This window comes from Vanacampus margaritifer, chromosome 13 (genome assembly GCF_051991255.1).
Source record: "Vanacampus margaritifer isolate UIUO_Vmar chromosome 13, RoL_Vmar_1.0, whole genome shotgun sequence".
Taxonomy (NCBI): Eukaryota; Metazoa; Chordata; class Actinopteri; order Syngnathiformes; family Syngnathidae; genus Vanacampus; species Vanacampus margaritifer.
Window position 1 is genome coordinate 5,468,928 of NC_135444.1, and position 14,083 is coordinate 5,483,010.

The following is a 14,083-nucleotide window of genomic DNA, read 5'->3' on the forward strand; positions in this document are numbered from 1 at the left end:
GATTTGTTGTGTGCCAGCACTCTGAACTAGCCCACAAGGAGCACAAGCTTATTGAATGATCCCATAAGGCTGAGCAAAAATAGGAGCTGAATTCATCTTCCAAAACTACACTTAAACTAGATATCTAAAAGGAGACATTAACCTCAAATACACTTATTTACAACATCATAGTCAGAGGGAAATGTGTATAATTAACCAGAGTATGAGTACAACTGGGTTGTATTTCATATTGTTTTTGTGTCCTTCATTTAACAAGAATAGAATAGAATAGAATAGAATAGAATAGAATAGACTTGGGCAACAGCTACAGCATCATGACAATTTGCACAATATAATGTTAGCTGAGACTGTATCAAAAACTACACCTTTATAAATGTAATTAATTGTAATAATGTTCAATTTCAATTGATACTCTAAGAGAGGTATTCTTTTTTTATTTAAATTGAGGTATATTAGACAGTTGGCAATCTTGATCAAAACCAAGCATAATTACCTCTTCAAAGGTAATATTTGCTACAGCTTGTGCAGAAATGGTCAGATATTTTATCAACGCTAACTGTGTTGTATTCATATTTTTCAATCAATAAGTGAGCAGGGCATTCTGGACCAATGAAAAACTAAAATATTGTCCATTGTAAGCACCAATCAAATATAAGGAGAATAGTCCAGGCTCCAAGTGAACTTATTAATAGAAACCAGGTCACTAACATAATCAGAATTTGTGCCAAGTCATTATACATGCACATTAAGTTAAAATGAACCCAAGAGATGTGCTAATTTATGGATCATTATATTATTTGCAGCTTGAATGTTGCACAATTTCAGGAAATGCAAAGCAGCACTGGACAAGAGGTGTGACAATGATGGAGCAGTGCCTCTGTTTGTATATGTGTCTGTGAAAAAACATTGTAGCTGTTCGTGATGACATCAGTGACACCTGAGACTCAAAAGGACCCTACTCTACTTTGGCTTACTAGCTAATTAATGACTAATTAATATACAGTAAAGTACTTTTCCATTACATTGTGTGTTGTCGTGATCACAGTGCATCTTCCCCTAATTGCTTGCCGTTATGGAGCACTCATTTGAAAGTGTAAATGGAACTTATACATTTGCTTCTAAATACATTCTGTCATGTTTTGGTTCTGTGGGTTGGGATTTTCTTTGTTTTTTCTTGTGTGATTGTTGTCCTTTGTCTATGGTTAGTGTTTTTGTGTGTTCCTAGTCTCTCCCCTTGTCGTGTTATGTCTAACCTTGTCCACCTGTGTGTTTCTTTCCTTCCCAGTGTGTGTGGCCAATCAGTGCCCTCAGCCACTTGTGTTTACCCAGGTGTGTCTCATTAGTGTTGTTGTATTTAGTTTGTTGTGTTTGTCCAGTCTGTGTGGGAGCATTGTCAAAGTGTGGAAGTCGTGCGTTTCGGCTCGACAACCCCTCGTCACAGTCAAGTTGTCCATGTCACAGTCAAGTCATCTTCGTCTCAGTCAAGTCGCCCACGTTCTGCCAAGTCATGCAGTCCAATCACAGCGACCGGCCTGCTCACGTCCCGTCCAGTCAGGTCCCTTCATTTTCATAAATAAACCCCTCCCGGAGACCCGGACAGGATGGAAAAAAAGTGGACATGTCTGGGCAAAAGAGGACTATTGGTCATCCTAACATAGGCCCAATTCTACAACTATAGTTAGCTAGTTAGCTATGCCTAGATATATATTTTTTTACCTACCCTGGATGCCCCAATTTACAGAATACGGAATTTGGTGTCATTATTTAAATTTTCAAGTGAGGAGTTGATGTCTCGTACAAGCGCACCCACCGCTTGTTCACCAGCCGAGAGGAGCCCTGGAAGCCTGTTAGCTTGCAAGCTAGCCGGCGACTAATGCCTCTTGTCGTGGCATGGAAAGTCCCATGACAACCTGGTTGGGTTAATTTTAAGCCCCTGGAGGTTTTAAGCAGATATATTTCCAGGGTTGAAAAAATGTGTAGGAGTATATAGGGTGCGTGTCAAAAAGGCTAATGGCAAACATATACATATAAGTTTGTAGATAGATGAAATAGATTATTTTGATGAGTGGACTTTTCTATTTACAAAGTAACTTTTCCCACCATTTACACTTTTTACGGGCATGCTTGCGTGAGTGGCATGTTGCGACCACCGGTGAATAGCAGGCCTCATTAGTTCTCATCCAATTTCTATAACTTCCTGGCTAGGGAAGCTAAGTTACATTTCAGAAAGACACTCTGAAATCATAACTTTAACCGCAAACATACTGCACACCTCTAAGTCACAATGCACTCTCTTCCCATCCTACCTTATAGCGCAAGCAAAGTGCAAACAATACTGTCAAAGCAATTCTAAAATTCTCTACACCCCACCCCAGAGCCAGCAAACACAAAACATGGAATGTAACAAGTCCATTGCCTGAAAAAATGGACCAACAGTTTGAAAAGCCATTTAACATGAAATGCTAAGAGCAGCCTCAGGGTTAGTTTAGGTTTTCATAATTATTCTGTGCAGTCTCAAGCAGATGTGGAAGATATTTGGAGGTGGTTTTGGGTCAGTCCGCCAACAGCTGCGACACTCGATTTAAGCTGGATTGTTGTTGTTTTTTTTGGGGGGGGGGGGGAGCAATTAAAACCAAAGCTATGTACTGCTTGCTTAAAAACAAAAAATATCTATTGGACTCTTAGCAATGAAGAAACTACAGTATTTAAAGAAAGTACACATTGCCTGTTCAAACCCAGTAGTCATCAGTAGGTCAACTAATGCCGGCTCAAAAGCATATTAGGAAGAGAAATGGCAGCCGTTTACATTATGTTTACATTAGTTACGCTGCAAAATCTGTCACATGAGATGTTTTACTGGTCCCATATTTGTTCAGTACAAGTGCGGCATTTGTACTAAAGGTACACAAGAGGAGCACTTTCTGTGACTTGCTTTTAGCTTTACGCAAACATACATACCATACATGTTTCATGGCATGTGTATGTGTGTAAATAAATTGCATGTTATCATTTAAACAAAAGCATGTGGGTCGGCTATGAAGCACAGATGAAACGTACAAGAGTGGTGAGGTTAGGGAGTATAAAGGGATAAGGCTGGGCAACATTGTGGGCAACACAAAGACAATAAGAATAAGACCGACTTTCTACCGTGAGTCTACATCCTGTCAAACTTGCGCTAGTGCAATTTAACTTTCAATTTCTACCACCACACGAGGGGTGTGCTCAAAAAATCAATACGGCAATATATCGTTGCGGGCCTCTTTACAATACACGTATTACTAAGTAAACTGTCAAGTAAACTTTACTTAATAAAAAAAAAAGTGTACATGTGTAGGTGTCCCACAAAATCAATTATGTTCTAATAGCTCACAAGACACTGTGTCTCGCTAAAAACACAAACAGAGCAAGACTATCAACATTTATTTATTTATTTGTTTATTTATTCATTCATTTATTTATTTACTTATAAACTTAACATGGTACATGTTTCTAAATTTACCATTTTTTCTATATTTTGTTTAAAAACAAAATAGAATGTGTTACATGAAAAAAAAAAAGATTTCCCCAAATATTTTAAATAAGCACATTTGAGAGCTGTAATTTTAATACTTTTATATTTTTACCCATATTGGCCCATGCCAATTGGTGTGTTACAATTTTGGTGTTACATGTTTGTTGAATGATTGATTTCAACCCTCAAAGTGTATTTTTAACACTGTGTGATTTAAATGGAGATCGGTGTTGGAGTGATTTGACAGAATTGATTTATTTACACAACAAAACTGAGCTCCTTTGAATAACATCCCTTTAAACGGGCATTTAAACTTTAAATATCACTAAACAATAATATTCAGACACACTAGTAGTTCTATTCTCTCTTTATCAGTCATCTGAACTTCAATGAGACACTTGACCTGACATACGACTGTGTGATTTTGACACTGCTGTGCAACAGGTTATTGTCTCTGCGTGGACACAAGTTGGAGCACACACATACCATTTCATTGGTGGGCTTATATGACACAGTTTACTTACAATCTTGGAAATGAATTATTAAATATTTCCACGTAACCTCTGCCATGTACTTGTAAGGTGACTTTGATGATGATGACGATGATGATTACGGGTACTATTATTATTATTATTATTATTATTATTGTTGTTGTTGTTGTTAATCAACTTTGATGTTATACAAGGCAAAACCATAAAAACTCACTGTCCAAATAATTATGGGCTTGGGGAGGGGGGACCTATAACTGAACAGTAATTCGGGCCAGAATTCATTACTCACTTGTCAAATTTCTGAATATACTTATTTTATTATTACCAATTTATTTGTTTCATTTATTCAACAGCATCTTATCTACAGTATCCAATTTTAAGAATTTGAAGAGCTCATATGCCTTGCTGAGCTTGGAGAGTCGGGTTTTCACATGTATTATTTTGCTTTCAAAAACAGACAATGCCACTGAGTAGCCTAATGGATGCAAATTATGAGCCAGCAGCACCAATGAGAGCTATTCTGCTACGACTGATAACATTTTTGATGAAAGGGACAGTGAAGTGGACCCCGAGAAGCCAGAACAACCACGACCTGTTTAAACAAAGCAAAATAAAGTTGAAAATGTGTTTTTTTTCTCAAAAGTATGTGGTAATAGCTAGCGCGCTAATGCTAATTGCGATTGCTAACAGTCTAGCATAGGCTAAGTTTGTTGTTTAATTAATAATGCATATGTATAGAAGATAATAAATTATGAGTACTTATATCTACTCAATTCAACTTACATCTAACTTTAGTGAATCAATTCCCCCCCACAAAAAAAAATGTAAAACAACATTTTGAAAAAGTTTTTTGGGGGTGTTGGATCATAAATTTTAAAATGATTCATAGTGACAGCACGACATATAATTGTAGTCCACACTGAATGGATTCAATAAGCAGGGAAACATCTTAAATACTGTAAGACAAGTGTACATGGCAAGAACTAGTCTCAGCACAAATTGCCTCCACATAAAGCACAAGAGACCGCAGCAAAAAGAAAGAAAGAACGCAGCCACTTTAATTTCACATTTCAGACATAAGTGAGAATATTGATGTCAAAGGTCCTAACCTGTTAGTGTGGCCATGGTTGGCGGCATGGAGTTTCCTGATGACTTCCTCGCTGAAGTCAAAATGAACCCTTCCTCTGGCACAAGGTGAACGCCGGAACATTGCCCCAACTCACACATGCACACACTACCTGGCACACACATGGAACCATAAACACGGTAGCAGGACAACGGCAAGACTACAGTAAATGTTGCGTGCACAAATGTCACACACCTCAGCAAGCTATTTATGCACACACACAGTATATGCAATCATAATTGCATATATTGCCATTCATGGTGAAAATCTATTCAAACCTATTAAACAATCACACTCACCCAGTGCCTATGAAACAGACATTCAAACTACACACCATACACATGGCTGCAAAGTTGGCCAACAGATCCACCAGTAAAGAAAGAAACATTCAAACATCCTAATCCACACACTTGAGGTAATTTCACACACACACAACACACAGCTCTCATCACATCATGCAATTCTTGTCTGCTCTGACAATCTTTGGCAAAGACTGTAGTTCCTCCCCACAGTGTGTGTGTTTTCCCTTCAGTGCAGCCCAACAGAGTAAAGAGGCACATTCAAGATCTGGAGAGGATTCAGTGGAGTCTGGAGTCACTCGTCACTAACGGTCTCATTACCTTAAAGCGGATGTGTATTTGAGGATAACCTGAAGGAACATCTACCCACATGCGGGCTGAATACAACCTCAGTTGGCTTCAAAATAACATTTCTTGATTTAAAACCAAGCTAGAGGTTTCCGTTCCATCTTAAAATGTCAACCTTGTCTTGTTTGTGACAGAAGTAGGTGGCATCTGGCACGCCTGTAGGGGGTCACTGTGCCTGATGACATTTCACTTACTGTACTGTAGAACAAAAATCCTCATATATACTCATTCAGAGAGTTATTCATTTTATAATATATTTATTATTATAAAAGGGAAAACATTCCAATTCCACATAGGAAGTCCAGAGCTGAGGGCCAAGATAATTATTCCCCCAAAAAACTGAAAGAAAAAAATACTCAGAAAAACAGAGGCTGGTGCTCTTTTTTTGGGGGCGGGGGTTGTGACCTCTGAATTCCAGGTGACTTGTTGCATACTTGCTAAGAATGGACACTTTTTCGCATACCTCCAACGTACCTTCAACTATATAACTGGCGCAGTTAAGGTAAGCATACGTCAATCAATCTGCATGATTTTAGTAAGCTAACAGTTAAGTTTCGACTGAAGCATATTGCATGCGGGAAAGTGTCGGCCATTAGTGAGTCTGCAACAAGTCATTTCGAGTTCAGAGGTTAAAAAAAAACTATTAAAAAAATGTTTGTTTTTTTCCCTGTTTTTTTTTATTCAAACCCCCTTTTCTTCAAATTTTCAAGTAAATGTAATCTTTACATAAGTCACTAATTAAAAATAATAAATCATGGCAGGGTATCAAAGGATCCAAGCATACGGCATCCCTGTGAAAACGGTAAAAAGATTCATCCAAATTTTCTGCATAGCTCCGACATTAGCCAAAACAGTGGCCAATAGGATTTTAAATTGTGTTTTTAACATACCGTAATCGGCCACTCCGGGCCTGTCTCTGTGTATTAAAGCCCCATGTTAAGACGTGCACTTCCATTAATGAACCATCACTTTCTTCATGCTTTTAAAACAATAATGTCTTCAAAGCCCTGTTGTCTCAAGAGATAGCTCATCTTTAAATCACAGTTCATAGAAAAGTGTGTGACTATAAAGCCTGTTGAGGCAAGCAAACCGTAATCATTCACCCAAGTATCCATCCAAAAACCACAAAGGTTGCAACAGAGACAACTTCAAACAAAAACAGCACGGCACGCCTGTAAACGTTAGAGGGCGCCATGACCATTCTCGGGTCTGCGGGGAGGACTCTGCAGACTCTGATACTTGCCAGCCACAAGATGGCAGTGACTTGCTGCATCTGATTGCCAGTTAAGGAAGCAGGCCGTGAATTTCACATTGAAAAGAAGTGGCCTGCAGGATGGGCCACCAGATGGGCCACACAATCGGGAAAAAGGGACTCAAACAAAATGACAGCTATAATGGATCTGAGCCCATTATCTAATAGATGTGATATAGTGGTAGGGTCCTGGGGACACAACATTTGTCAGAATTTTAATATGCCTCTTAAAATGTTAAATGCACAAATGTCATTACAGTCACTATTTTAACATGTGCCTCATAAAACTATATAATACTGGTTTATGTACTTAAAAGTGATGAGGTCTTTTTTCTTCTTCTTTAAATGGGTAGTTTTCACATGTTCGAACTGAGAAGCATATTTAGAGATTGGCATAAGTGTTAAACTGTAATAGAACCAGTCAGGGCTTGTACTAGCACCAAAAAAATTGACTTAGACCAGCCGGCCCATTGGTTTAGGTTTCTGTCTTCATTGTATAATAATTAATATACTTTACCCTCTCTAGGGGTAAAATGGAGGAAAACTAATTAAATAGCACCACATCAGCTTTAAAAGACGCCGTCCCACCGGGCATCCGCCCTGTATGCCAAATGGCCAGTCCAGCCCTGGTCTCAGTTTACTACAGGTTTGATCTGATATTTTTTTAGTCAATATAAGGCTGCAAAATAAAAGCTACCTTTTGTATGAAGTAGTGTTTTTAACATACCCTGACAAGACGGTCAGAACATTTCAACAATTCATAATACCTCAAAGCCATTTGGATGTCAGCTAAAAATAGCAAGCAAAAAACAACAACAAACAGATAATAAGACTCAATAAGTAAGAAGGTTTTTAGCTTGGGAGCCAACACATCTGCATGTTAGGATGAGTGAATGTTAAGTATTTATCATCTTTCATGGAATATTGATACATTTGATCGATGTTTGATCGATGTTTGGGATAAACTAAAACCTGAGGAAAACCACCAGAGAGACCATATTTTCATTTCCAAAAAAGAAGACACCTGACCTCGAGATACTTAATACTCAGATACAAGATGCCATACATTCAAACTATTTTAACATATACCTCCCCTATATAGGTAGAATATAAAACAAAAAAACATTACTCTCTTTTGAAGTCTTAAAGTTTTTGCTCCGCAATCTTTTTTTACTTCGAGCATTGGCACTAGCTACACACGCACGCTAAAGTTCTGGACCACCGTCAGCCAGTGTGCAGTCTGCCAGCCACAGTAAACGTTGCAGTGCACTCTGCCTCCCATTTGCCGCACAACGAAAAACAGACAATTTCAAACCTGCCCAGAAAGAATGTAATAAAGTAAATAATAATAAAATAAATAGCTCCCTGTAAAACAGCCTAATTCCTCATAAAATCAAGCTAGCAATAGCAATGCCAAACACTATGTAAAGAAAAACAGCCAGTTAATCGAAGCACATCCACAAAGCCAATATTTCCTTTTGCACCATTCTTTGAAAGGAATAATACAACGACGTAAAAAGGCTGCGTAGCGATCTGCCTATTTGCGTTCTACTGGCAAACTGACAACACATGCGCAAACACACATTACTATGCGGAGAGGCCACGGAAAAGCACAGTAATGGTGTGCCTTCAGGAGGATAATTTTTGCAGTATTTTTGCCTGTATGTCCAGACGAAGTAATGAGTGATTTTTAATTGAGGCATGAAAATCACCAAATGTTGTCACTTTTAAACCTATAGGTAGAGTAGGCTTTCTAAAATGGTGGCCTAATGGATAAGGCACTGGCCTCTTAAGCCAGGGATTGTGGCTTTGAGTCCCATTTGGGCTGTTTCAAGTCCCATTTGTGGTGTTTCAAGTCCCATCTGGCGTGTTCCTCTTTTTTAGAGCGTCACCTGGCACAGCGGTCCATACCCGATTCCCCAGCCACACGGCGGACGTGTCCTTGAGCAAGACACCAATTCCCTGGCTGCTCTGTGAGGTGGGATAGTCTGCAATGATAATGTATTGACATGAACTACTTATTCACACCATTGACAGATTCTTTGAGCTCAAATTCACAAAACCACTTTAGTCTTCCACTTTTCACAGGCCCTAGTCACCTAATGGATAAGGCACTGGCCTCTTAAGACAGGGATTGTGGCTTTGAGTCCCATCTGGGCTGTTTCAAGTCCCCTTTGTAGTGTTTCAAGTCCCATTTGTGGTGTTTCAAGTCCCATCTGGCGTGTTCCTCTTTTTTAGAGCGTCACCTGGCACAGCGGTCCATACCCGATTCCCCAGCCACACGGCGGACGTTTATTCACCGATTCCCTGGCTGCTCTGTGAGGTGGGATAGGCTGCAATGATAATATATTGACATGAACTACTTATTCACACCATTGACAGATTCTTTGAGCTCAAATTCACAAAACAACTTTACTCTTCTGGATCACTCAAGCCCCATTGGCCTAATGGATAAGGCACTGGCCTCCTGAGCCAGTGATTGTGGGTCCGAGTCCCATCTGGGGTGTTTCGAGTCCCATCTGGGGTGTTTCTGCTTTTAAGTGCGTCAGCTGCCACTGTGGCGACCCTGGTTCATACCCGATTACCAAGGCATACAGCCGATTCCCTGAATGCTCTGTGAGGTGGGATAGGCTGCAATGATAATGTATTAACATGTACTATTTACTGTTCCTTTACACCTGACAGATTCTGTGAGCTGAAATTCACAAAAACACTTTACTCTTCTAATTCTCTCAAGCCCCAGTGGCCTAATGGATAAGGCACTGGCCTCCTAAGCCAGGGATTGTGGGTTCGAGTCTCATCTGGGGTGTTTCAAGTACCATCTGGGGTGTTTCTGCTTTTAAGTGCGTCACTTGCCACTGTGGTGACCCTGCTTCATAACTGATTACCTAGGCACACGGCTCAGGTGTCCTTGAGCAAGACATCGATTCCATGACTGCTGTGTGAGGTGGGATAGTCTGCAATGATAATGTATTGACATGTACTACTTACACCTTTGACACATTCTGTAAGCTCAAATTCACAAAACAACTTTACTCTTCTGCTCCTCTCAAGGCCTAATGGGTAAGGCACTGGCCTCCTAAGCCAGGGATTGTGGGTTCAACTACGATCTAGGTTATTTTTGCTTTTAAGTGTGTCACCTGCCACTGTGGTGACCCTGGTTCGTATCCGATTACCTTTGCACACGGCTCAGGTGTCCTTGAGCAAGACACCGATTCCCTGACTGCTCTGTGAGGTGGGAAGGTTGCAATGATAATGTATTAACATGTAATATTAACTGTTCCTTTACACCTATGACAGATTCTGTGAGCTCAAATTCACAAAAACACTTTACTCTTCTGCTTCTCTCAAGCCCCAGTGGCCTAATGGATAAGGCACTGGCCTCCTAAGCCAGGGATTGTGGGTTCGAGTCCCATCTGGGGTGTTTCAAGTACCATCTGGGCTGTTTCAAGTCCCATCTGGGTTGGTTCTGCTTTTAAGTGCGTCACCTGCCACTGTGGTGACCCTGCTTCATAACTGATTACAGAGGCACACGGCTCAGGTGTCCTGCAATGATAATGTATTGACATGTACTACTTACTTACATCTTTGGCAGATTCTGTTAGCTCAAATTCACAAAACAACTTTACTCTTCTGCTTCTCTCACGGCCTAATGGATAAGGCACTGGCCTCCTAAGCCAGGGATTGTGGGTTCAAGTGCCATCTGGGGTGTTTCAAGTACCATCTGGGGTGTTTCAAGTCCCATCTGGGGTGGTTCTGCTTTTAAGTGCGTCACCTGTCACTGTGGTGACCCTGCTTCATAACTGATTACCAAGGCACATGGCGGAGGTGTCTCTGAGCAAGACACCGATTCCCTGACTGCTGTGTGAGGTCGGATAGGCTGCAATGATAATGTATTAACATGTACTATTTACTGTTCCTTTACACCTGACATATTCTGTGAGCTGAAATTCACAAAAACACTTTACTCTTCTGATTCTCTCAAGCCCCAGTGGCCTAATGGATAAGGCACTGGCCTCCTAAACCAGGGATTGGGGGTTCAACTACCATCTAGGTTGTTTTTGCTTTTAAGTGTGTCACCTGCCACTGTGGTGACCCTGGTTCGTACCCGATTACCTTGGCACACGGCTCAGGTGTCCTTGAGCAAGACACCGATTCCCTGACTGCTCTGTGAGGTGGGATAGGCTGCAATGATAATGTATTAACATGTACTATTTACTTACATCTTTGGCAGATTCTGTGAGCTCAAATTCACAAAACCACTTTACTCTTCCACTTTTCACAGGTCCTAGTGGCCTAATGGATAAGGCACTGGCCTCCTAAACCAGGGATTGGGGGTTCAACTACCATCTAGGTTGTTTTTGCTTTTAAGTGTGTCACCTGCCACTGTGGTGACCCTGGTTCGTACCCGATTACCTTGGCACACGGCTCAGGTGTCCTTGAGCAAGACACCGATTCCCTGACTGCTCTGTGAGGTGGGATAGGCTGCAATGATAATGTATTAACATGTACTATTTACTGTTCCTTTACACCTGACAGATTCTGTGAGCTCAAATTCACAAAAACACTTTACTCTTCTGCTTCTCTCAAGCCCCAGTGTCCTAATGGATAAGGCACTGGCCTCCTAAGCCAGGGATTGTGGGTTCGAGTCCCATCTGGGCTGTTTCAAGTACCATCAGAGCTGTTTCAAGTCCCATCTGGGTTGGTTTTGCTTTTAAGTGCGTCACCTGCCACTGTGGTTACCCTGCTTTATAACTGATTACAGAGGCACACGGCTCAGGTGTCCTTGAGCAAGACATCGATTCCATGAATGCTGTGTGAGGTTGGATAGTCTGCAATGATAATGTATTGACATGTGCTACTTACTTACCCTTTTCACAGATTCTGTGAGCTCAAATTCACAAAACAACTTTACTCTTCTTCATCTCTCAAGCCCCAGTGGCCTAATGGATAAGGCACTGGCCTCCTAAGCCAGGGATTGTGGGTTCGAGTCCCATCTGGGGTGTTTCAAGTCCCATCTGGGTTGGTTCTGCTTTTAAGTGCGTCACCTGCCACTGTGGTGACCCTGCTTCATGACTTATTACCAAGGCACATGGCGAATGTGTCTTTGAGCAAGACACCGATTCCTTGACTGCTGTGTGAGGTCGGATAGGCTGCAATGATAATGTATTAACATGTACTATTTACTGTTCCTTCACACCTGACAGATTCTGTGAGCTCAAATTCACAAAAACACTTTACTCTTCTGCTTCTCTCAAACGCAGTGGCCTAATGGATAAGGCGCTGGCCTCCTAACCCAGGGATTGTGGGTTCGAGTCCCATCTGGGGTGTTTCAAGTCCCATCTGGGGTGTTTCAAGTCCCATCTGGGGTGGTTCTCCTTTTAAGTGTGTCACCTGCCACTGTGGTGACCCTGGTTCATACCTGATTACCTAGGCCAGTGGTGTCCAAACTCGGTCCTCGGGGGCCGGTAGTCCTGCAGGTTTTGGAGGTTTCCCTGCTCCAACGCACCTGTTTCAATCAACAGGATTGTTATCAGGCTTAGTAGAGCTTGCTGATGAGCTTCAGCTGTGTTGGAGGAGAGAAATATCCAAAACCTGCGGGACTACCGGCCCCCGAGGACCGAGTTTGGACACCACTGACCTAGGCACACGGCTCAGGTGTCCTTGAGCAAGACACTGATTCCCTGACTGCTGTGTGAGGTGGGATAGGCTGCAATGATAATGTATTAACATTTACTGTTCCTTTACATCTTTGACAGATTCTGTGAGCTCAAATTCACAAAACAACTTTACTTTTCTGCATCTCTAAAGCCACAGTGGCCTAATGGATAAGGCGCTGACCTCCTTAGCTAGGGATTGTGGGTTCAAGTCCCATCAGCGGTGTTTTGAGTCCCATCAGCGGTGTTTCGAGTCCCATCTGGGGTGTTTCTCTTCTTAGAGTGTCACCTGGCACAGCGGTCCATACCCGATTCCCCAGCCACACGGCGGACGTGTCCTTGAGCAAGACACCAATTACATGGCTGCTGTGTGAGGTGGGATAGGCTCCTATGATAATGTATTGACATGTACTACTTACTTACACCTTTGACAGATTCTGTGAGCTCAAATTCACAAAACAACTTTACTCTTCTACATCTCCCAAGCCCCAGTGGCCTAATGGATAAGGCACTGGCCTCCTAAGCCAGGGATTGTGGATTCGAGTCACATCTGGGGTGTTTCAAGTACCATCTGGGGTGTTTCAAGTCCCATCTGGGTTGGTTCTGCTTTTAAGTGCGTCACCTGTCACTGTGGTGACCCTGCTTCATAACTGATTACAGAGGCACACGGCTCAGGTGTCCTGCAATGATAATGTATTGACATGTACTACTTACTTACATCTTTGGCAGATTCTGTTTCAAGTCCCATCTGAGGTGGTTCTGCTTTTAAGTGCGTCACGTGACCCTGGTTCATACCTGATTACTTACTAGGCACACGGCTCAGGTGTCCTTGAGCAAGACACTGATTCCCTGACTGCTGTGTGAGGTGGGATAGGCTGCAATGATAATGTATTAACATTTACTGTTCCTTTACATTTTTGACAGATTCTGTGAGCTCAAATTCACAAAAACACTTTACTCTTCTGCTTCTCTCAAGCTCTAGTGGCCTAATGGATAAGGCACTGGCCTCCTAATTCAGGGGTTGTGACTTTGAGTCCCATCTGGGGTGTTTCTGTTCTTAAGAGTGTCACCTGGCACAGCAGTCCGTACCCGATTCCCCAACCACGTGGCGGACGTGTCCTTGAGCAAGACACCGATTCCCTGGCTGCTGCGTTAGGTGGGATAGGCTCCAATGATAATGTATTGACATGTACTACTTACTTACACCTTTGACAGATTCTGTGAGCTCAAATTAACAAAACAACTTTACTTTTCAACATCTCTCAAGCCCCAGTGGCCTAATGGGTAAATCACTGGCCTCCTAAGCCAGGGATTGTGGGTTCGAGTCACATCTGGGGTGTTTCAAGTACCATCTGGGGTGTTCCAAGTCCCATCTGGGTTGGTTCTGCTTTTAAGTGCA

At 41.8% G+C, this 14,083-nt stretch overlaps 1 protein-coding gene and 3 non-coding genes across 9 annotated transcripts in view; 3 read left to right on the forward strand and 1 right to left on the reverse strand.

The window, feature by feature from the left end:
• pde4ba (phosphodiesterase 4B, cAMP-specific a) overlaps positions 1-14,083 on the reverse strand; it is a 185,517-nt gene that overhangs the window by 64,604 nt on the left and 106,830 nt on the right. Inside the window, exons 1-2 of one of the 6 annotated variants that reach the window (XM_077583698.1) lie at positions 6,666-6,676; positions 5,112-5,240 (exon numbers count right to left, since the gene is read on the reverse strand). The exons of 3 other annotated variants lie outside the window; for them this stretch is intronic. In XM_077583698.1, coding sequence (XP_077439824.1) covers positions 5,112-5,212 — 101 coding nt within the window. In that variant the 5' untranslated portion in view covers positions 5,213-5,240; positions 6,666-6,676. Of the gene's footprint in view, positions 1-5,111; positions 5,241-5,323; positions 5,608-6,665; positions 6,677-14,083 lie in introns of those variants that run through there. 2 more of the 6 variants (XM_077583697.1, XM_077583696.1) reach the window with 2 other exon arrangements.
• Positions 9,764-9,836, forward strand: trnar-ccu (transfer RNA arginine (anticodon CCU)). Its single transcript has one exon. It is a non-coding gene; the product is annotated as a tRNA-Arg (tRNA).
• trnar-ccu (transfer RNA arginine (anticodon CCU)) lies at positions 10,379-10,451 on the forward strand. Its single transcript has one exon. It is a non-coding gene; the product is annotated as a tRNA-Arg (tRNA).
• trnar-ccu (transfer RNA arginine (anticodon CCU)) lies at positions 11,960-12,032 on the forward strand. The gene has a single exon. It is a non-coding gene; the product is annotated as a tRNA-Arg (tRNA).